The sequence below is a fragment of the Erigeron canadensis genome, chromosome 1 (assembly GCF_010389155.1).
Source record: "Erigeron canadensis isolate Cc75 chromosome 1, C_canadensis_v1, whole genome shotgun sequence".
Classification (NCBI taxonomy): domain Eukaryota; kingdom Viridiplantae; phylum Streptophyta; class Magnoliopsida; order Asterales; family Asteraceae; genus Erigeron; species Erigeron canadensis.
The window spans coordinates 41,427,060-41,449,347 of NC_057761.1; the positions used below are offsets into that span (position 1 = coordinate 41,427,060).

The window sequence follows — 22,288 nt, forward strand, 5'->3', positions numbered from 1 at the left end:
CTGAATTTTGTTGAACTAATTTTTGGCTTTTTTTACCCATTACATTTTTAAAATAAAAATAAGATTTTCTATTTCAGTTCTCCAAGTTGTTTAAAATGAAAATCCCGTTGATCGCCACACCCTCACCCTTTTCTGTCCTTGTCACACTCTATCAATCTCAAAAGCCTTACCATCGTTTCTAGTTACCTTTCCATTAATCCTTGCCATCTTCCCCACCCCCGTTGGCCACCACTTTGAGAGATGTTCAATTTGATCCCTTGTCTCATGTAGTTGTTTAATCAAATTAAATTCCGGGAGAGTTAAATTTTTTAAGCATTGGGTAACATTGAAATTGATTAGTGTTCTGCTACGTTATCCTCTACCATTCCATGAAGTTGTTTCAGTTTTGCTATCCTAAAAACAGTTGCCCCATTTAACATGTTTAGATAAGCGGGTCTGGTTTTCTTTTGTCGAAGCATGTCCGGGCCGGGGTCAAGTGTCTAACATTTGGCACTATTAACTAACTGTTTCTGGTTTGGTTGGATAATACTTTGATTTCGTGTGTTTCGGTTGACTTGGGCATGATACAACTCCTAAACCTTAGCAATATTTCGGATCGATAATCTTCTGGGAATCTCAGGTCTCGTATCTGTTTGGCTTTACAGGGTATAGCCTTAAAAAAAATTCGATTTATCTCTCCCTTTCTCCTTTGTTGCATTTCAGCTATTCTAGAACAACCTGTGAAGGAAGCAATTTCTTTTAATTTAATTTGTTTATCATGTTTAGTGATTGGTTATAATAGGTTTTTTGGTAGAATTTGGATCGTATACTTAGTGTTTTTAGTTTGCAGAGGGCATAGCCGTTTGATTATTTGTATTGGATGACCAGTGCCGATTCTAATACTTATTATAATTAGTATGAACTATGAAGACATTCAAATCCATTAATTCTTTATGTAACGTGTAGTTTCCAGTTCGAAGAAGTATATAGTATTATTCATTTATCTAATTTAATGAGCCATCCTTGATAGTGTTCGGATACTATTTTATCAATCCATGAAAGTCAAATATCTGGTATATATGTATGTATATAAGATAAGGGGTCTAGAGTGTCAAAAATAAAGTCTACAACCGAAACGGTTTTAATGTGTCGGTTTGGGAGTTAGAATTGTGAAGGGACGTGATTCTTAGAATAGTTGTGTCGGTTGTTAAGTCACACCGTTTGGTACGTACCGGCTAGAAATGTATAAATACCCAAGTAACCCAAATCTGTAAATTAACGGTTTATATCAATAGAAGTTAGTTACACTGTTGTTGCTATATGATCGTTCATAGACAGACAAGGTACCAACAAATAACACTTTATTACTCATTTGTTTGTTTTCTCTTCCCTTTATACTCGTATTTGTTTCTTCACATCTCATGACCCAGAATAGCTTCCTATTGGTTTCCTTTTCCGTAAAGAAATAGGTGACATATTTTCATCCACTCTGGTCTAGATTCAGTTCATTCTTGTCTTAAACCAGCTAACGTTTTTGCTCCCCTTAAAACTTTAACATATAACTTTCTTATTTACAACTTAATACTAATTAAAAAAAAAGTAACTGCTCAGTGCCGCCTTCCACGGGCTTTGAGCCCCAATACCTCGATGGTGTATGGGGGAGGTTAGAATGTAGACAGACTTTACCTCTACCTAAGTAGAGAGGCTGCTTCCAGTTTCTACCTAAATGGTAGAAAAGACCCTCTAACCTTTGCATGGGATGAGGATCGAACCCATGACTTCTGTCTCCAGAGGCAAGGGTATTTACCACTTATCCAACCATGCTGCTTTACAACTTAATACTAATTCCATGTGCAATTATTTTCATTCGTTTCATAATGTGATAGCTTGACTTGGAGATTGAGAGCTGCAATGAGGATGGATACATGGTACTGGTTATAGTTTCTACTAACAAACCTGAGACACTAGATACAGCCTTGAAGAGTTATTTCCTGTCCTTCGAGAAAGTGCACATGGGTTTACCAGATGAAGTTTGCAGGAGAAAGATGGCCCATGTACATTTAAATATGGTTCTAAGGGAGAAAGACAAAGAAGCGATTTGCAACCTTGTTGCTTCACAAACTCCTGGTCGAGTTTGGGCTGAAATTAAATGGGTAGCTAATCAATCTAAGGGATATGCTATTTCTAGAGGTTGGCTGTAAACTTAAAACCAAGTTAATTTCCATTAATTATCATTATTATCATTATTATTATTTTTATAATTATTATTTATTAATTTTTTTAATGAAAAAACAACACTTATTAATTTTCCATAGAAGTTACAAGAAATTAGTGGGAGCTGCGATACTATCTGAGCTCTCACACTTTTATACAAAAATCAAAACCGACACTTTTATTATTATTACTATTTTTATTATTATTGTTATTATTAAATTCTTTTTAAATGATAATAATAATAAAAGGCTTTTACATATAGTTGGATGGGAGTCTAGACACAAGTTGTGCTCCCACCTTTTTTGGAATGCAACTAGCAAGGTGTTAGTTACCAAAGAGTACAAAGAACAAGAAATTAAGACAAACAGAAGCTATTCTAGAATTACAACATTAGCATGATACTAGAACCATCAACTGTAAAGTCTTCAAAAGGGATGGAGTTTCCATTAATTAGTTTTTGATGCCTCTTAATGTATATTGATCATAATATTGTCTGATATGTTCATAGGAAATGATCACGTGACAATGGATGATGTTCTTAAAGCTCTTGAAATGCTCAATCGTTGATTTTGAAGATTAACCAACGGCATAAGAAAACATGCAACTCATTGTTGATTCTGCGGCGTTTGATGTACAGATTAGTCTAGCAATTCAAGATGGCTCATTCAACTTCAAAGATGTTGCTAAAGTTTCTAGTATTCTCTGTAAAAGTGTATTTTGTTGAAGCCTAAAGCAATCCTGAAAACATGTTATTAGGGTATGTATAAAAGTCGATCTTTTTAAGAGGATCCAGATCTTTACATTTTGATATCAGGGAATCCGATCCGAATATTGGCAGAACTTTCATGCACTGACTGCAGTCTTGAAGCGAAGGTTGAAACTGTTTTAAGGCCTGGCAGCAAGTGACACCCAAATGAGGGATGGCAGATTTCAAGAATAAGTTGAGAAGCCTGTCTCCCAGCTTCATTAGTTCTGTACTTATTTTATTTTTATACTATTTCTATGTGCAATTTGTTTCATTCTTTCCTTAATGTGATAGATGGAAGCATGGTAATGGTTATAGTTTTTACTAACAAACCCATTATACTAGTGGCTTTTTGGTGAGTTCTTTTCGGCTCTTCAAAAAAGTGCACATGGGTTTACAAAATGAGTAGCAAAAAAATTACCGGTGTACATTTAAATACTAGTTTTATGTTGAATCTTATTTTCTTTGTGAAACCATATCAATAATAACAAACATATTAAATATGATGACTCGAAATTAAGCTTATTTGACCACTAATATATTTGATCTGCCCGATAACATTAACTATTAAACATATGCGGGTTAATTGGGTTATCCCCGTAACATTTTCCGACTAATTCTATAGCCACCCTATATAATAATGCAGTAAAACCTGACGAAAACAAAATGGTTTAGATGAAGAAAAAAGAGATAGAGTTGAATGTACGCACCGCCGTTGTAGAGTGCAATGGAAAGAAATGTTGGTGTGGGTGTCTATGTGTTTTTTTGTATGAAAATGACAAAGAGTGTATATGTCTCAATATATGATATTTTATTTATGGATCACACATTCTGTTTAAAGTTGTTGTGATGTGGGGAAATTGGAAGAAACTTTCATTCATGTTATTTATGTAAACATATTGTCTTTAGTTAAATATATGTAAATTTAGGACACTATATTGAACCATCCATTGCTTCTATTTATTGTACTGTACTATTTTTTTTCCGAACATTATATGACATCGGGAAAACCTCACCGTATAATGGTGAAGTCTTGCACGTACTAGAGACAATGAGATATTGACTATGATTCGTTACAAATATTCAGAGGGAAAAACCCTAAAGTGTCTCATCTCTAAGAATCGAATTCAAGATTTTGAATAAAACCAAAAGTGTCTCTGACCAACTTAGCTGACCTTCATTTTCGGTTTGTATTGTATTGTATTACTACATGCATTGTACCACTACCGGCATAAACTTGAACCGTCCATTGCTTGTAGTTTTATTTTTATATATTCCTTTTGGTATTGTATATATATAAAGTTATGTTTAACGCAAGTTTTTCAAAAAATTTAATCTATTTGTTTTAAACGAAAATCTTCTCTCTATAATGTTAAAGTTTTGTATGTGTACAAGTAGCTTTAGTTTTAATTAGAATAAGTAACTAGTGATAGAAATTTTTATAGATTGATTTTGAGGCATATAAGGTTGATTAATTATCTTTATCTCTACTTCTTTATAAAGCAAAATGGTCCTTTTTATTTTTGGTAATTTCTGTCTTTTAAATACCAAAATTGCCTTTGACATTTATTTTAATAATTAACATTTTACGCCCTTATTTTTTTTAATTTTTCCACGATCACCTTTACATCAACCTACGCCATTTGAGACTTGACACCGCTACCACCAGAAATAATACCTTCACCGACAATACCAGACCGTCGTGCCTACTACTGCCGCCGCATTACGCGGTTATTATGCTCGTTTATTTTAAAATAACATAAATATCTTTTACAGTTAATTACAGAAATCGTCCCTGTCATGGTACTCAGCTTGTAGGTTTCATCCCTAACTTTCAAAAATTATAGTTTTAGTCCAAAAAACTTTGCTCCGTCAACAGTTTTATTCCTGGCCATAAACGTCCGTTTAAAATCAAGTCACGTGATTTGCACGTGATGGGTAATCTCGTAAATTGGCTTAATAATACCCAGAGTTAAATACAAAAATCGTCCCTGTTGTGGGCGGTCACTTGCAACTTTCATCCCTAACATTCAAAAAATTACATTTTTGGTCCAAAATCCAAAATAAAATTAAACGCAAAATCATTTGGATTTTTAATGCATAACATATATCACAGATACAATCTCAGATCCAAAATCAAACACAAATTTAATCCAACATTTAATGAAACTCTAAATCTCATTACTTTCATATCAATACATGATCTGTATACAAACATAAAATATAATTATATATATATATATATATTAGATCTATTCTTTATATACAATTAATTCACAAACAAAAAAATCTTAGAAAAATCTCACCATCTATATTATTTTTAGCTTTTCCTCTGTTTTTATAAGTTCTCAAAACAAAAATAAAACTAAGTAAAAAATATATATATATCAATTACTTAAAACCCATAAACACTTAAATCCAATAGAGTCTGAATCTCTAGTTTTCAAAAAGAGAGTAAGGTGTGAGTTAAGATTGTTTGTGAATTTATATCTAATAGAAATAAAAAGAAGTTAGATAATTAGGATTTTTTTTTGTGTGTAAATGTTTCTTTTCATATAGATTGAGGATAAAAATTTTGGACAAAAACTGTAATTTTTTGAAAGTTAGGGATGAAAGTTTCATGTGACCGTCTACAACAGGGACGATTTCTGTAATTAACTCTGGGTATTATTAAGCCAATTTACGAGATTACCCATCACGTGTAAATTACGTGATTTGGTTTTAAACGGATGTTTATGGCCAGGACTAAAATTATTGACAGTTTGGACTAAAAATATAATTTTTGAAAGTTAGAGATGAAACCTAAGCTGGGGACAAATAGACGATTTCTGTACTATCTTTTAATTACAACTTTAATTATTTATTGTATGTACTTTGTATTTGCTACTATTCGCTGCTGGAAAATTAGGGCAAAACCTGTCTTCCGACGTGCTGACGAACAAAACAAATTCTTGGAAAGATGATGAAAGGAATGATGAAAGCAACTTCCGGCACCCCTTCATTATTCATGAATCGCCCTTCTAACAATTTTTCGGTACTCTCTTTTCCTTACCTTTTTTTTTTATATATTTATTTTATTTTCCTTACCTTTGTATTAATTGATTTGTTACACAGAGTAGTAGTAGTCGTAGCAGCTCATTGAAGCTTCCGCAATCAAGTTCATTGAAGCTTCGACAATCAAGCTTATCTTTTTCGGTATCACGCCCCCTTCGTCTCAACAGACTTCTGACCAACAATGTACTCAACTACTTTCCCCCCCTAATTGTGTTATATGTATAAAATTAAACTACAAAATGCCAAGATGTTTACCCCGTGAGCCATCTTTTGAAAACTGGAATTTTGTTTTTATAAATGTTAGAAGAACCGTGTTGGGGATAGGATCCTAACTTGAGACCATGTATATAAGGTTCATGAGAGAACTTTATTTTTGAAAGAACTGCGTAAACTTTACTAAAAGTTATATAAAAGTTTGAATCATAAATACATCCTTTGCTAGTGGGTTAATTTATTATCATTATTTTTTTTTAAAAAAGAGGGCCATTTCTTTTGGTCTGGTATGATTGGTTCAACTGTTTGAGGTCCAGTGCGTATCTAAATCAAAGCTTAGATAAAGTATATTGATTGTGTTGTTCTGTTGGGGTTGTTTTGTAGCAAATTGCTAGATCTCTGACCTTTCAATGTCATTGCCCTAATGTGGAGAACCTTGATGAGACTATAACTGGTATGCATTTCTTTTCATTATTCCTTCAATCTTTACTCTTACACGCGAATAAATTTTGGACTTGTTTTATGGCTGAACAATTTGGATTCACCAATCTCAACTAAAGCTGACATGCAATAACTCAACCTTTCATCAAAACGATGCACAAGTCAAGTTCAAAACAGTCCCCCACTACGAATGATTTTAGAGATAGGTAACAGGTTCGCATCCATAGGGTACTATCCAAAGACAGGTGAATATTGCCTTTGGCTGGCCTTGGGAAAGGGTGAGCTGGTGCTTAAAGGTCACACAGGGTTAGGGTTTCTCTGCCATATCAAATCGTTTTCTAAATATACAGATTATAAATTTACTGTAGTATAAGTTATATTTAAATGCTTTTCATTTACAGGCTATGATTCCAGATTATCGAAACAATGTGTTCCCAAATTGGAGACTATTTGGATGCTTTTTTGGGGACAAACAAAGAAGGCCTTCTCTACCATTGCAGATGTTACCGTCATTGCCTTCTCTACCATTGCAGATGTTACCGTCATTAGTGGCTTGCTTTTATATGCATTATTTTTTACAGTAAAAATTATCCTTCAATCAAAAAAGAAAGAACCAAGAAATGTTTCATTTGATGAATTAATTGGTGTTGATGCTACAAGAGAGGAATTTGAACATGTAATTCTTTTCCAGTTTTAAACATGCTAGTACTTTTTTGTGTCTTTAGTTATGATCTTATGTTTCTTTAGTCTTGATTAATTCTGCGTATGAGTTTTGTAGATTATATCCATACTACAAGGAAAGAACGAGTACAAGAGACTTGAGGTGGAGTTACCCGTTGGTGTTCTGCTTTATGGTTCTCAAAGAACAGGGAAAACTACATTGGTACATGCACTGGCTTGAGAAGCTGGAGTATCATTTTTCCCAGTTTCTGCTAAAGATATTGCTAAGGATGGCCCCAGATCTGTTAATATTAAAAACCTTTTTTTTGAAGCAAAAGCATATTCACCATCCATCGTCTTAATTGAAGATGTAGACGTTATTGCAAAGAATGGAACTTGTAAATCTGACCCAGCTTTACATCAGGTAATAGTAATTTGTATTCAGAGACAAATAGTTACAATGATCACTAGACTGAATCTTCCTAATGACTCACAAGTCACAATATGACATGATACAAAACAAACGGGTAAGGGTTGCACCTTAATGTTTTTGGGCTATAAATAGGTCGACTCGGTGTAACCTGTTTAGCTATATGCTTGTTTTGGGCTGAATTTTGTTGAACTAATTTTTGGCTTTTTTTACCCATTACATTTTTAAAATAAAAATAAGATTTTATATTTCAGTTCTCCAAGTTGTTTAAAATGAAAACCCCGTTGATCGCCACACCCTCACCCTTTTCTGTCCCTATCACACTCCATCAATCTCAAAAGCCTTACCATCGTTTCTAGTTACCTTTCCATTAATCCTTGCCATCTTCCCCGACCCCCGTTGGCCACCACTTTGAGAGATGTTCAATTTGATCCCTTGTCTCATGTAGTTGTTTAATCAAATTAAATTCCGGGAGAGTTAAATTTTTTTAAGCATTGGTTAACATCGAAATTGATTAGTGTTCTGCTACGTTATCCTCTACCATTCCATGAAGTTGTTTCAGTTTGGCTATCCTAAAAACAGCTACCCCATTTAACATGTTTAGATAAGCGGGTCTGGTTTTCTTTTGTCGAAGCATGTTCAGGCTGGGGTCAAGTGTCTAACATTTGGCACTATTAACTAACTGTTTCTGGTTTGGTTGGATAATACTTGGATTTTGCGTGTTTCGGTTGACTCTGGCATGACACAACTCCTAAACTCTAGCAATATTTCGGATCGATAATCTTTTGGGAATCTCAGGTTTCCTATCTGTTTTGCTTTACAAGGTATAGCCTCAAAAAAAATTGATTTTTCTCTTCCTTTCTACTTTGTTGCATTCTAGGCTTCCAGCTATTCCAGAACAAGCCGCGAAGGAAGCATTTTCTTTTAATTTTATTTGTTTAGTGGCTGGAAATTATAGGTTTTTTGGTAGAAATAGGATCGTATTCTTAGTGTTTTTAGTTTGAAGATGGCATAGCCGTTTGATTGTTTGTATCGGATGGCCAGTGCTAATTCTAATACTTCTTAGTATGAAGTCTCTGAAGAGAATTAAATCCATTGATTTTTTATGTAACGTGTACTTTCCAGTTCGAAGAAGTATAAAGTTTTATCCGTTTCTTAAAAGAGAAACAAATGAAACATCCTTGATAATGTGGGATACTAATTTATCAATCCATGAAAGTCAAATATCTAGTATATATGTATGTATATAAGATAAGGGGTCTAGAGTGTTAAAAATAAAGTCTACAACCGAAATGGTAGAAATGTGTCAGTTAGGCAGTTAGAATTGTGAAGGGACGTGATTCTTAGAATAGTTGTCGGTTTGTAAAGTCACACCGGCTGGTATGTACCGGTTGGAAATGTATAAATACCCAAGTAACCCAAGTCTGTAAATTAACGGTTTATATCAATAAATGTTAGTTACACTGTTGTTGCTATACGATTGCTCATAGACAGAGACAAGATACCAACAAATAACAGTTTATTAATTATTCGTTTGGCTTCAGCTCATTCTTGTCTTAAACCAGCTAATTTTTTGCTCCCCTTAAAAGTTAAAACTTTAACGTATAATATTCTTAATTTACAACTTAATACTAATTCCATGTGCTATCTGTTTCATTCTTTTCATAATGTGATAGCTTGACTTGGAGATTGAGAGCTGCAATGAGGATGGATACATGGTACTGGTTATAGTTTCCACTAATAAACCTGAGACACTAGATACAGCCTTGATGAGTTATTTTCAGTTCTTCATGAAAGTGCACATGGGTTTACCAGATGAAGTTAGCAGGAGAAAAATTGCCCATGTGCATTTAAATATGGTTCTCAGGGAGGAAGACAAAGAAGCGATTTGCAACCTTGTTGCTTCACAAACTCCTGGTCGAGTTTGGGCTCATATTAAAGGCGTAGCTGATCAATCTAGGAGATATGCTGCGTTTAGAGGTTGGCTGTAAACTTAACAAAACCAAGTTTTCATTAATTGTTATTATTATTATTATTGTTATTATTTTTAAATAAAAAAAACAACACTTTTATTAAATTCCCATAGAAGTTGCAAGAAATTAGTGGAGAGCCGTCTGTGCTCCCTCACTTTTTTACAAAGATCAAAACCAACACTTTTATTATTTATTATTATATTATTATTATTGTTAATAATAATAATAGTAGTAGTAGTAATAATAATAATAATAATAATAATAATAATAATAATAATAATAATAATAGTAGTAGTAGTAGTATAGATAAAAACTAGATTTTAGACCCGTGTCCAATAATAATAATAATAATAATAATAGAAGGCTTCTAGTCTTCTACGTATAATTGGATGGGAGTCTAGACACAAGTTGTGCTCCCACCTTTTTCTGAATTGAACTAGCAAGGTGTTAGTTACCAAAGAGTACAAATACAAAGATCAAAGAACAGAAAGACAGGCAGAAGCTATTCCAGAATTACAACATTAGCATGATACATACTAGACCCATCAACTGTAAAGTCTTTAAAAGGGATGGAGTTTCCATTAATTATTGATGCCTCTTAATGTATATTGATCATAATATTGTCTGATATGTTCATAGGAAATGATCACGTGACAATGGATGATGTTCTTAAAGCTCTTGAAATGCTCAATCGTTGATTTTGAAGATTAACCAACGGCATAAGAAAACATGCAACTCATTGTTGATTCTGTGGCGTTTGATGTACAGATTAGTCTAGCAATTCAAGATGGCCCATTCAACTTCAAACATGTTGCTAAAGTTTCTAGTATTCTCTGTAAAAGTTTATTTTTGTTGAAGCCTAAAGCAATCCTGAAAACATGTTATTAGGGTATGTATAAAAGTCGATCTTATTAAGGGGATCCAAATATTTACATTTTGGTATCAGGGAATTCGAATATTGGCAAGAACTTACATGCAAAGACTGCAGTCTTGAACCGAAGGTTGAAACTATTTTAAGGCCTGGTAACAAGTGACACCCAAATGAGGCATGACAGCTTTCAGGAGTAGGTTGAGAAGCCTGTCTCCCAGCTTCAATAGTTCTGTACTTTTATTTCTTAATTTCTTTGGTAAGGCAAAGAATTACACAATTATTATCTGACTTTTTTTTTTTTGAACAGCAATTATTATCTGACTTACCAATTGTAGTCTTGAGGCTTGAACACTCGACAAAATTGATAACGTTCAACAATAGGGCCTTTTTTATTCATTAATTTTGTAGTCGTCGCAATTGTTTATATAAACAAAGTTCTGTACGTAGTTAATGCACCTAATTGGTTTCTTTTTTCGTAAAGAAATAGCTGACATATTTATTATTCAATTCGGTTTGGCTCGAGCTCATACTTGTCTTAAAAGAAGTAACTTTTTTTTCCCTATAAAACGTTAACGTCTAACATTTATTTTTTTTAACGGAGTTCTATTCTACTCATACTCTTAAATTATGCGTATGTGTATGTGCAATTTGTTTCATTCTTTTGGTGAGTTCTTTTCGGCTCTTCTAGAAAGTGCACATGGTTTTACCAAATGAATAGCAGGAGAAAGATTGCCAGTGTACATTTAAATATGGTTGTTAGGGAGGAAGACAAATAATGGATTTTGCAACGTTGTTGCTTCACAAACTTGTGCCCGAGTTTGGTCTGATATTGAAACTTGAAAGCATAGCTGATGAATCTATAAGAATTGCTTTTAATAAAGGTTGGCTGTAAACCTAACAAAACCAAGTTCTATTACTTACTGATGCCTCTTATGTTTATTGATCATAATAGTGTCTGATATGTTCATAGGAGTGGTCATGTGACATTGGACGATGTTCATAGCCTCATGTTGAAAGTTATATGAGACAATTGTCTAAAGTACTTTTAATAATTAAATTTATTATCAATCTTTTATGTTTTAAAATATTTTCATTAACACTTTACATCAAAAACTAATTTTACATCAATTATTAATACCACTCGCCACCTTCTCCACCACCAACAATCGTCCTCACCACAACACCGTCATAGCCACGATCACCGTCTCATTGCAAGAGTACTGTGCTAGTTATATAATAATAATGTTAGTTGTATAGTATTGTGAAACTTATTTCCTAGCATATAGAAAACTTGAAAAGGCAACGGTTATAATAACGTTTTTAGGAAACTAAAAGGTTGTAAAAGTAAATTTAAAATAAATGTGTTAAATAAATTCGATCCATCACTATATTCACATGTCTTTGTTTTCAACATTTCAACTTATGGCAAGCATCAAATTTCGATTCCTAACAATTCCATATATTTTGTATAATTGAAGGTATATAAACATTAAGAAATCTTCAACCAAATGAGAGAAAATTCATTACATATGTGACTATTGGGGACACTTGACACCCGCTAGGCTCTTCCTTGTCTCTGTCAAGTTACTTAATAAGAAGAAAATATCGTAAATGGTCCATATGGTTTTTCATGTTAGCATTTCATCTCCTGTGGTTTTTTTTCATTGCTAATGGTCCCTTGGTTTTTTATTTTCATTGCCAGTAGTCTCTGACTAACAGCTGTTAATTTTGGGCGTTTAAACCTCTCACGTGCATATCACGTGAGGGTATAATCGTCTTTTTGCTAACCGTAGCGACTATTTGTGATAAAATGATATAAAATCATACGTGTACACTGTGTAGTTAATAGCGGCGCTATAACGGTGCTATAGCGGATAACGGACCTGAGGTAAAATAGCGGCCAAAATAACGGTCCCGCTTTTAGCGGCCCTATTTTATCGCTATCGGTGCTATAGCGGTCCAAAGAGTGGTAAAATAGCGGTGCTATAGCGTTTTTATTTTATTTTTTTGCCCAAACCTTGAAAGAAGCACTAATTTTTAACTAATGTTTCAAATATTGACACTTGACTTTTGCTATTTCTATTAAGTATAAAGTATTAATTGATATTTTTATTAAATATTAAGTATTAAGTATTATATATATATAGATTTTGCATAATATTTTCATTACCACTATACCACCGCTATCTCACCGCTATAACCAATATAGCATATAGCAGACCTTGACCGTTACACTGCTATTTTAGTAATTAACTACTTAGCGTGTACAAACACCCTTCTTCCTGCTCTGCCTTCTTCCTCCTTTTTCTGGCCACCACCACCATCAAGATCCGACAAGCACATCTTTTTTCTGTCATTGAATCCATATCCGAACACATCTTCAAATCAAATGTCTTCCCCAACTCCTGTCAACTCTTTTTTGAGTATTTTCTATCAGACCCCAAAATTCTTAATCTTAATAAACCGATTTACAACATCGATAATCCCAAAAATTCACACTAAACATAAAAATCTAAGTTTATATGAAATATATCACCGGCAACTCGTCTATACCAAACACTAAATATAATATAATAAAAACAAAATCTATCCTGGAAAGTATTTATCTATCCATTTGTATCTATCTATTTATCTCTTTATACATTATATATCTTTAATTCATACTCCACAAACTATACAAATCCTACAATGACCAAAGGAGATAGATAAAAAAAAAAACATGTATCATCTACAAACCAAATCACAATGCTTTTTTAGCAAAATTCCAATTAGAATCCAAGTAACTGAATATTTTTTCCCCTTCCTCTTTTTTTTTTATTCCAAATGACAACAACAACAACAAGACCCAATCCCTAAGCGGGGTATGGGAGGTGAGCTGTAGACAGTATTAAGAGAGACTGCTTTCATAAGAACCTCTGGTCAAAAGAAGTAGTAGGAAAGTGTAAATAGATAGATTTTGGCTGTGAAGGTAGAACTTAGAAGGGATGGTGAAGGGGCTGAATGTTAACATGAGCACATTCTTCCAAAGTCTATTCTGATCTCTAGGCTTTAATGATACTTCCTTGGTTAATATTATTATAAATGAAAAAAGTGAGAATGGGGAAATTATGCGGCTAACAAAATTATGTATAACTGCTATTAGTATTACGGTTCCCAGGAACTTTTACTGGTGGAAATGGTTTAACAAAATTGTGGTGGTGGGAAAGACTTAATGATAATGCCTTTTTACTTATATTCTAAAATATTACTCAATTTTCACAACCATAGATCGAATGATCCAACCAACAAGGAGTTAGCCAAGTGGTAAGGTAATCATTTGATGACCTTAAGCTCTTAGGTTTGATCTCTGCTTGGCACAAAAAATAATTCATTTAATGTACCCGTTACTAATGAAGCCTAAACTCACATGTGAAGTTTAAATACGATGGTTCGATCCTTCGGGGTGCACAGATCATGTGGGGATTAGGATGGATGTATTGTACCGGCATCATATGACTCATACGGGTTGAGTCGATGAGTATTCAATTGTGGTACCGGGGCTAGGGTTCCCTCCATTACCCTTTTTTTAGATCGAAGTATCCAAAAGTGTAAAAATGTTTTTCAATTTTAAAAATGATGTATTTTATTCTAATCCTATATATGTGTGTGTTACTGATTTAGGAGTATGTATGCAATATTTTGATTTTGTTGTTTGATCTTAAAAAATATGGGGAAGAAGAAATAATGAGTGTTATAGACTTAAATTGACGACTATACCCTTACTAATAAAATAAAAACTAACAGATGTTAGTGTCGGGGACGGCTGACAATGAAAAACTAAAGGACGATTAGCAACGAAAAAAGCACAGGGATAAAATGCTAATATAAACAACCACATGGACCATTTATGATATTTTCTTTGAAACAAGGTTTTGATCTTTATTAACAAGTATTTCTACTCGGCCGTTGCCTCGAGAGAAAAACAAAACTCTCGTGACAAAAGTTATAAAACATTAAGCCGAAAAACAAAATTTTTGTGACAAAAGTTAAGAAAATAAAAGTTATGGTTAAAAGTAAAAAAAATGAAACTTTGATAACAAAATTTAGAAACCAAAAGTTATGTGCTAAAAAACAAGTAGAAAAAAACATTTGGAGTGAGAAAAAGTTTCTGAAGTGAAAGTTTAGAAAGTAAAAGTTATGTGGTAAAAATAAGAATGAAATAAAATTTTGATGTGAAAAGCTTAAAAAACAAAAGTTATGTGGCAAAAAGTAACTAAAGCAAAAGATTGGTGGCAAAAGTTAAAAAACTTAAACTTGAAAACAAACTCCGTTAAATACTCTTTTGTAACTAGCGTTAATTAGCCAAGCAACACTTAACGGTCATTAAAGTCGTTATTTATTTTGGATGTGCAACAACTTGTACCTTATGCATTGAGGGGAGTACTTTTAGTTACAGTACTCCCCCCTCACAACCTGACATTACAATTTAGTAGTATATATATAATTATACATGGGGAGAATTTCATATATCCCCTTCCTAAACTTCAAAATAACATATTTACCCACTTAAACAACTTAATATCATATTTACCCAATCTAAGTTTTAAAATTCTCAAATTTACCCATTTCATATATAAAAACTTTACTGAAAAGTGAAAACTAAATTCCATATTCCCTATTCACTAATTTAAACATCTCTACATAATATACCTATAATAATCATAAATCTCAACCACTCATTTTTTTTCTCTCTCCTTAAATCTCAACCACTCATTTTTTTCTCCCTTCTCCATAAATCATTTTATTCCTCTAATTCATTCAAAATATTTTACCCGGTATCTCAAAAATCGTTTATCGATAAATTATAAAAATTGTATGGGTGTTCTTAAAATTTCATGCTCTTTCATTAGAGATCTCATTCGATATACTTTCGACGGATTTTTAAATCTGAGGGCGAAGCCCGTACGGCTAAAGCATTTGACTATCACACTCTATGACTTATCATCTCCTATGACCTATCAGTCTATCACCCCACCATGTCACCGTCGCAACGCGCAGACACTTTCTCTTGTTCAATGTAAAGTATCTTAACCTTTAGCTTATTAAGTTAGTTATACGGATTGTCCAAATGGTTTGTCAGTTTTGCACTTGTCGTCTATATGGTTTGTTACTTTGTTAGACACAAGACACAGTGACACACAACAAACAACCAGGATTTCAAAGGACTTTGGGAGGGTTGGATCAGGCCAACATAGAACTGGGCTAAAGACCAGGTCGGTCTGTGATGAAACTAAGAATTTAGTAACGAGACAATATGTTACATAAACCAAAGCCTAGTCAATGACAGGACATTCACTATGAAGTATGAACTATGAAGACATGCCTTACTTTGCCTTACAATTCAAAGCATTATCCCAGCAACCGTCTTCGCTTTGGATTCTTAATTTGGACCATAAACTTGGCACTACGCTGCTACGCAGATGAACTTGACGACACCAAGAACTGTAATGCTAGAACCATTTTGCCCAAAACTTCATAGTGCAAGTCTGCAACTGCCGTTTTTGGTAAGCTTCTAATGGGCTAATGGCATGACCTTTTAATACATATTTCATCATGACTATCCCACCCTCTGCATCCTTCGACTTCCTCGCCAAATTTCTCATTAATTGTATTGCTCAAAGAAATATAGGGAAAAAGTGTACAATTAAAATGCAAATTTTTGATCCATGAATTTTTCTTTTTACATTAACAACAAAAAAATCATCTTTCTTTCATCCAATTTACCAATCTTCAACAGAGATATACATCTAAAAAATTGCAAATCTTGTACAAACATTAGAAGAAGTGCAAGAGAATCAAAACTTGCATATTTTCCTTATTTGTTTCACCAATTCCGTTATAGAACCTCGTCTACGTGGAACTTGAGACGCACAGCGAATGCCAAGATGCAATAATCTGGTGACCATCTCCACATTGTCCTTGCTATATACCAAATTCACATCAAATACATCGTTGGTCCACCTAGACTCGTCCACGGACTGGACCCATGAAGGAAGATCAGTCCCTTCCTCATTCAACAATGCAGTAGGATCCTTACCCGTTAGCAGTTCAAGAATCAATATCCCAAAGCTATACACATCTGCGTCCTTAGATGCTACACGTGTGTCAATCAACTCAGGTGCACGATATCCAGATAAACTTGGAGTCGAAGATGACACAAGTTGGATCAACCCGGCCTCTGATAAGGATGCTTGAAACCCGTGTGTAAGAAGAATGTTGTTTGATTTGATGTTGCCATGAGAAAGATTTTTAGAATGTAGGTGTTGAAGTCCACTAGCAACTTCAAAAGCAATTTTACTTCTAATCTCCAATGTCAACTGAGATTTTTCTTCCATGTTCCCTAATATTATTGATAAAAACACTTAATCAAAAATCTTGAAAAAAACCTATTATGATTGAAAACAATAGAGTACAATTACAAACCACTATGGTATAATCAGATGCGACTCCAAATGAGATATCTTAGTTCATCGCATTTGGAATTGCATCTGTCTGCTTAAATGAGAATTGTCACGAATAGGCATGGCGACGATATGCATAAATTGTGTATATAGTTTATTGGTAATAATACGTAGGAGTAGTCAATACCATGGCAAAATAAAAACAAAACATAACAAGAATTAAGATGGATGCTTACCATGTAAAATTGAAGACAAGCTTCCAATGGGCATGAAATCAAACACAAGAAGCTTTTCTTCTTTCCCAAAATAGTAACCTTTAATAGGCAACAAATTCTCATGATACAAATCTCCAAGTACCATAATTCTCTTTGTAAAATCCTTTTTAGTAACACACACATTTTTTAGCCTCTTAACAATGACAACACCACCTTGGTCCAAATATGCCTTATATGTGGTACCAACAATCCCTTTCCCTAACACCTCAGCAGAAGCTCTTAACAAGTCGTCCAACAAGAAACCACCCTCTTCAAAAAATGTCAACTCATCATTATTATTTTCGACCCGACCCGAATCCTCTGACCCGGTATTCTCACTTGCCATTATATGATCCGGGCTCCTGAAATTATATTCTGGTGGCTTTTCGGGTGATGCCGGTATTGTTGATGCTACATCCTGAACTGCCTGTCTTGAGTTTCTTGATTTGTTACACTTTCTTAATATAAAAAATATGATTGCAATGATCAAAACCGACCCGAAAGCTGACCCGATTGCTATTCCAGCTATAGCCCCACCAGAAAGTTTACTACTTTCGGATTCATTTGGACAAGAAGCTAAAGGGGGTCCACATAAATTGTTGTCGTTGAATGAATTGACCGGAAATCTTTCAAACCCGGCTGGTATGCTTCCGTTTAACCGGTTTCTTGAAACGTTGAATTCCAATAAATTATTGCTTATATCAGGAATTTGTCCTGTGAATTGATTTTCTTCTAGATAAAGATGTGTTAGACGTGTTAGATTACTAAAACTAGGATTGATTTCACCGGAAAAACTATTGCTAGATATATCTAACCGGATTAAACTAGACAACCTATAAAAACTTGCCGGAATTTCGCCAGAAAATTGATTGTTAGTTAAGAAAAGATACCGGAGATCGGAACATTGCTCTAGGTCTGATGGGATTGCTCCGGAGAGTCGGTTATTCCTGAGGCTAAGCGTTTGAAGTTGGGTTAAGTTTCCTATAGAGTTTAATGGGATTTCTCCGGATAGTCCGTCCCCAGGGAGCCGGAGTTCAGTGACACGGTTTGTGACGTTGTCACACGTCACCCCGGTCCAATTACATGGGGATGGGCTGGTAACATTCCAACGGAATGTGCTGCCTCGTACGGCAGAGCTAAATTTAATCAAGGCGGCCCTGTCGGCCGCCAGGTTAGAATAAGCAAAATTCCATTGTAAAATGAATGAGCAAAGGAAACAAAGTATGATAGATGTGAGGAGATTGATATGTTTCATTGAAAGAGTAAATTGGAATTGAATAATTTAAATTTATACACACAAAGTATGATGGTTTCTATTTTTGTTTTTGTAATGAAAGTTGTATATAAAAATTTATTATCAAAATATGATGGTTGTGGTTTTAATGTTTGTTGTGTTTCTAGTTGGTTGTTCACCGTAAAGAGAACGCTGCATGGAGATATGGAAATGGGCAATTGCGGGTAGGTTGACCATTGACTTAAATGTTGATTGTTTCTTGTTTGAAAGAGAGACTTTCTACAAGCCTCCGGTTGGGTATTTGTGCACATATATGTTCTTTCGAAGAAATATTCAAATCATTTTTTAATTAATTGGTCCTTAACTTTACAACAAGTTTCACGACATCTTTTGTATTTATTGTATCTTCTATCCACCCTCAAAACACACTTTAAAGTTAGCTTTTTAAAAACGTTCAGCTGTCATACTTTTTTATTTATAAAAGCATTTTACTTTCACACTATGCTGCCTTTGAAAGTACATAACATTCTAAATTGGATTATCTATACTCTCTTCTAAAGGTTAAAAATTACACATGACAAAATTACACTTATACTCTCCTTATTTCCTACTTTTTGAACACACACAACGCACAACTTAGAAACGAAAACACACACAAAACACATAGTATTATTGTTTTCTACTCCCAAACACACATAAAACACATAGTATTATTGTTTTCTACACCAAAAAAAAACACATAATACTATTAACAGTAATTATCATAACGTGGTTTCAATTGTATCCGTCACAACGTGTGGGTAACATCCTAGTATTATAAACAATCATGTTTTCATTTCTTACATAACTCCATTTAAGTAATCTAATTCTTTTTTTAAAGCTCATCAAAGTCATATACGTATATCATGATAAAACTTCTACCAAATGAAATGATCATAAATAGGTATGTTTAGGGGAAAAAAAACTTAATAGTTTTTATTCTTTTATAATAGCATACAACATAACCCGGCCTATTAACTTTTTTTTTTTAGTTTATTATTCATAATTTCATAGTGTTATTTTTTAGTCTCATACTCATTACTTTTGGCCCTTCTTACTAAGGGGGGTGGGAGTCGATGCGGGGTGAGGCGCGGTGAACCCCGGCCCCGCGTGGGAACACTGCCGCCGGTGGGTCGGGGTGGGGAAAGGTGAAGCCGGTTTGGGGTTCGAACACCGAAGAGAGAGAAAACCGTGGGGGGCCCGCTTGAAGTCAAACAACCAACCAGCAGCTGCCACGTGGACGTGGGACCCAGCCAACGGCTACTTGTTGTTACCGTTTTTTGTTTTTTTTTTTTTTTTTTTTTTTTTAAATCTCACCCATCTTTTTTTTCACTATATATATCCAACACCATTTTTAAACAACGTTACACAACACAAACTTCAAATCCAAAAGCCTCCACTTTTATAAAAAAAAACACTTCTTCTTTATAAAAAATAAACACCCATTACCAATGGATCTAAAGAAAACCAAAAAAAATCCTTTCAACAAATCAAAATATCGCCTAAATGATCCATAAATGCATGCCAATTTTCATCCAAATCAATTCATGCCTCCACCAAATAATCCTCCTCCAAATCAATTTTATTCTCAATCATCTCAACCTCCTCCATATCAATATTCTCAACCTCTTCCAAATCAATCTTATTCTAATCCATCACCATATCAATTTTCTCAACCTTCAACTCCATCCGCTTATTATCCACAACCGGCATCTCCACAAATGTTTGGCTACGGTTCAAGCCCATCTTCGCAAACCAACGCCCATTTCTTAAACATGGCTAGAATGAACGATTTTATTCTGATCGAGGAAGATGTTCATCAAGATGACGAAGAAGTTGAAATTGTAGCGGAAACCCAACAAGACGATGTTCAAAAAGATGATGACGTGCAAGAAGTCCAAGATTGCGGGAAAAAGACGAAGACAAAGCGTGAAAATTGGACGCCGGCACAAGAGGTTGCTTTGGCACAAGTTTGGGTTCAAATTTCCGAATGCAAAAAATATGGAAATGAACAAAAAGCGGATGGTTTTTGGCGTCGTGTACTTGAGCATTACACCACACTTGTCGGCCCGACCACACGGACCATTCATGGGTTAACGCCAAAGTGGAAACAAATGAACGCCACCATGGGTCTCTTCAACGGGCTATACAATCAAGCGGTACTCTTACTTATATAGTATTTGCTTAGTTTTCAGTAATTATTTAGTTTTTGCTTAGTTTTTAATAATTATATAGTTTTTGCTTAGTTTTTAGTAATTATATAGTTTTGTTCGTAGTTGTTAATAATTATATAGTTTTATTCGTAGTTGTTAATAATTATATAGTTTTGTTCGTAGTTGTTAATAATTATATAGTTTTGTTCGTAGTTGTTAATAATTATATAGTTTTGTTCGTAGTTGTTAATAATTATATAGTTTTGTTCGTAGTTGTTAAAAATAAGATAGTTTTGTTCGTAGTTGTTAAAGTTAAGATAGTTTTGTTCGTAGTTGTTAATAATTATATAGTTTTGTTCGTAGTTGTTAATAATTATATAGTTTTGTAATATGGTATTCTTTTTTTTGTAGAAACAAGCCAAGGGAAGCGGGTGCAACGACTTGGATATTATGAGAGTCGCTATGGCGGATTTCAAGACCCGCACCAAGAAGGAATTTCCTCACCACGCCGCATGGGATGTTGTGAAGATACACGACAAATGGGCCGAGCAAGAATGTTTCCAAATATACCAAGACATGGGACCTTCACGTAGCGACTCTTCAAAAAGGAAATCTGGAGAATATGAGACGGCCAGCACCGGGCACTTCATTCCCGACATAAATGAAGACCCAAACCCTCCATTGCAAGCGGCAACAAAAAAGGGGAAAAAGAAGGCATCCGCATCCGCATCCGCCTCTTCAACTATGGCGGATGACATTAGCGAGTACGCCAAAAGGAAGACGAGATACTTGGAAGAAAAACACGAGACGGATGAGAGGCGCGCAAGACAGCGGGACATCTTGTTTTTCACTAACTCGCATGCTCATATAACCGATCCCGTGATGTAGGAAATCGTTCTTAGCGAGAAACGCGAAATTGCCGCAAGACATGGATGACAATGCCCTTTTTAGTTTTGTTCGTGTAATGTTTTCATTCGAATAACTGTTGGACTTGTTTTTAGTTTCGTTGTTTTTTTTCCAAGTATTATTATGTATTTTTTTAATTATTAATGAATGTTTTTTATGTTTTAAATTTATAGAGTAAAAATAAATGGAAATAAAAATGATGATTTGGAAATTGGGGTTGGGGTGAGTGGCGCCATAGTTTTGGGGTGATTTGGGGTGAATTGAGGAAGTTTGAGGTGGAGGGTTTTTATTGGAAGATGGTGATATGGAAATTTGGGGAATTTTGGGGTTGGGGAAACCACTCCCACCCCCCTAAATGAGCGAACCTCCGCCACGCACTACTCGCTTCTTTATTTTACTTATTTATTCTTGTTTTATGTGCATATGGAACATAAATAGCATATAAAAGTGTGGAGATTTACATGTTTGCTTACGTAAGGATATACGGCAGGCGATGACGGTTTAATGGTATCGGTGACGAGTGCTGATAACATCGACAATGAGTGTCGAGTGATGTAAGTTGTTGTAAAGATAATAGTGAAAATATTTTATAAGATAATGATTTTAAATGTAAATTAACAAGATAAGAGTTTAGAGTGTAAATTATCCATTAAGGACAAATTTGGTAATCTCTAATAACCCT

At 34.3% G+C, this 22,288-nt stretch overlaps 3 protein-coding genes across 4 annotated transcripts; 2 read left to right on the plus strand and 1 right to left on the minus strand.

Moving 5' to 3' along the window:
- The first annotated feature begins 5,812 nt into the window (after positions 1–5,812).
- LOC122584812 lies at positions 5,813–10,976 on the plus strand. 2 transcript variants are annotated; one of them, XR_006321600.1, is made up of 8 exons: positions 5,813–5,972; positions 6,053–6,175; positions 6,590–6,659; positions 6,766–6,952; positions 7,048–7,322; positions 7,425–7,730; positions 9,413–9,716; positions 10,349–10,976. XR_006321600.1 is itself a non-coding variant. In XM_043756874.1 (7 exons), exons 1-5 carry the CDS (start codon positions 5,898–5,900, stop codon positions 7,545–7,547), a joined length of 666 nt encoding a protein of 221 aa, XP_043612809.1. In that variant the 5' UTR covers positions 5,813–5,897; the 3' UTR covers positions 7,548–7,730; positions 9,413–9,716; positions 10,349–10,976. The 2 variants fall into 2 exon arrangements, 1 of the variants encoding a protein (XP_043612809.1); XM_043756874.1 differs by lacking the exon at positions 6,766–6,952.
- Positions 10,977–16,245: 5,269 nt separating this feature from the next.
- LOC122579057 (probable inactive receptor kinase At1g48480) lies at positions 16,246–18,783 on the minus strand. The gene is made up of 2 exons (XM_043751149.1): positions 17,257–18,783; positions 16,246–16,959 (listed from the first exon to the last, which is right to left on the minus strand). Exons 1-2 carry the CDS (start codon positions 18,527–18,529, stop codon positions 16,415–16,417), a joined length of 1,818 nt encoding a protein of 605 aa, XP_043607084.1. The 5' UTR covers positions 18,530–18,783; the 3' UTR covers positions 16,246–16,414.
- Positions 18,784–20,322: 1,539 nt separating this feature from the next.
- Positions 20,323–21,772, plus strand: LOC122592609 (glutathione S-transferase T3-like). Its single transcript, XM_043764884.1, has 2 exons — positions 20,323–20,706; positions 21,112–21,772. The coding sequence occupies exons 1-2, from the start codon at positions 20,323–20,325 to the stop codon at positions 21,586–21,588; spliced, it is 861 nt and encodes a 286-aa protein (XP_043620819.1). The 3' UTR covers positions 21,589–21,772.
- Positions 21,773–22,288: the final 516 nt, after the last annotated feature.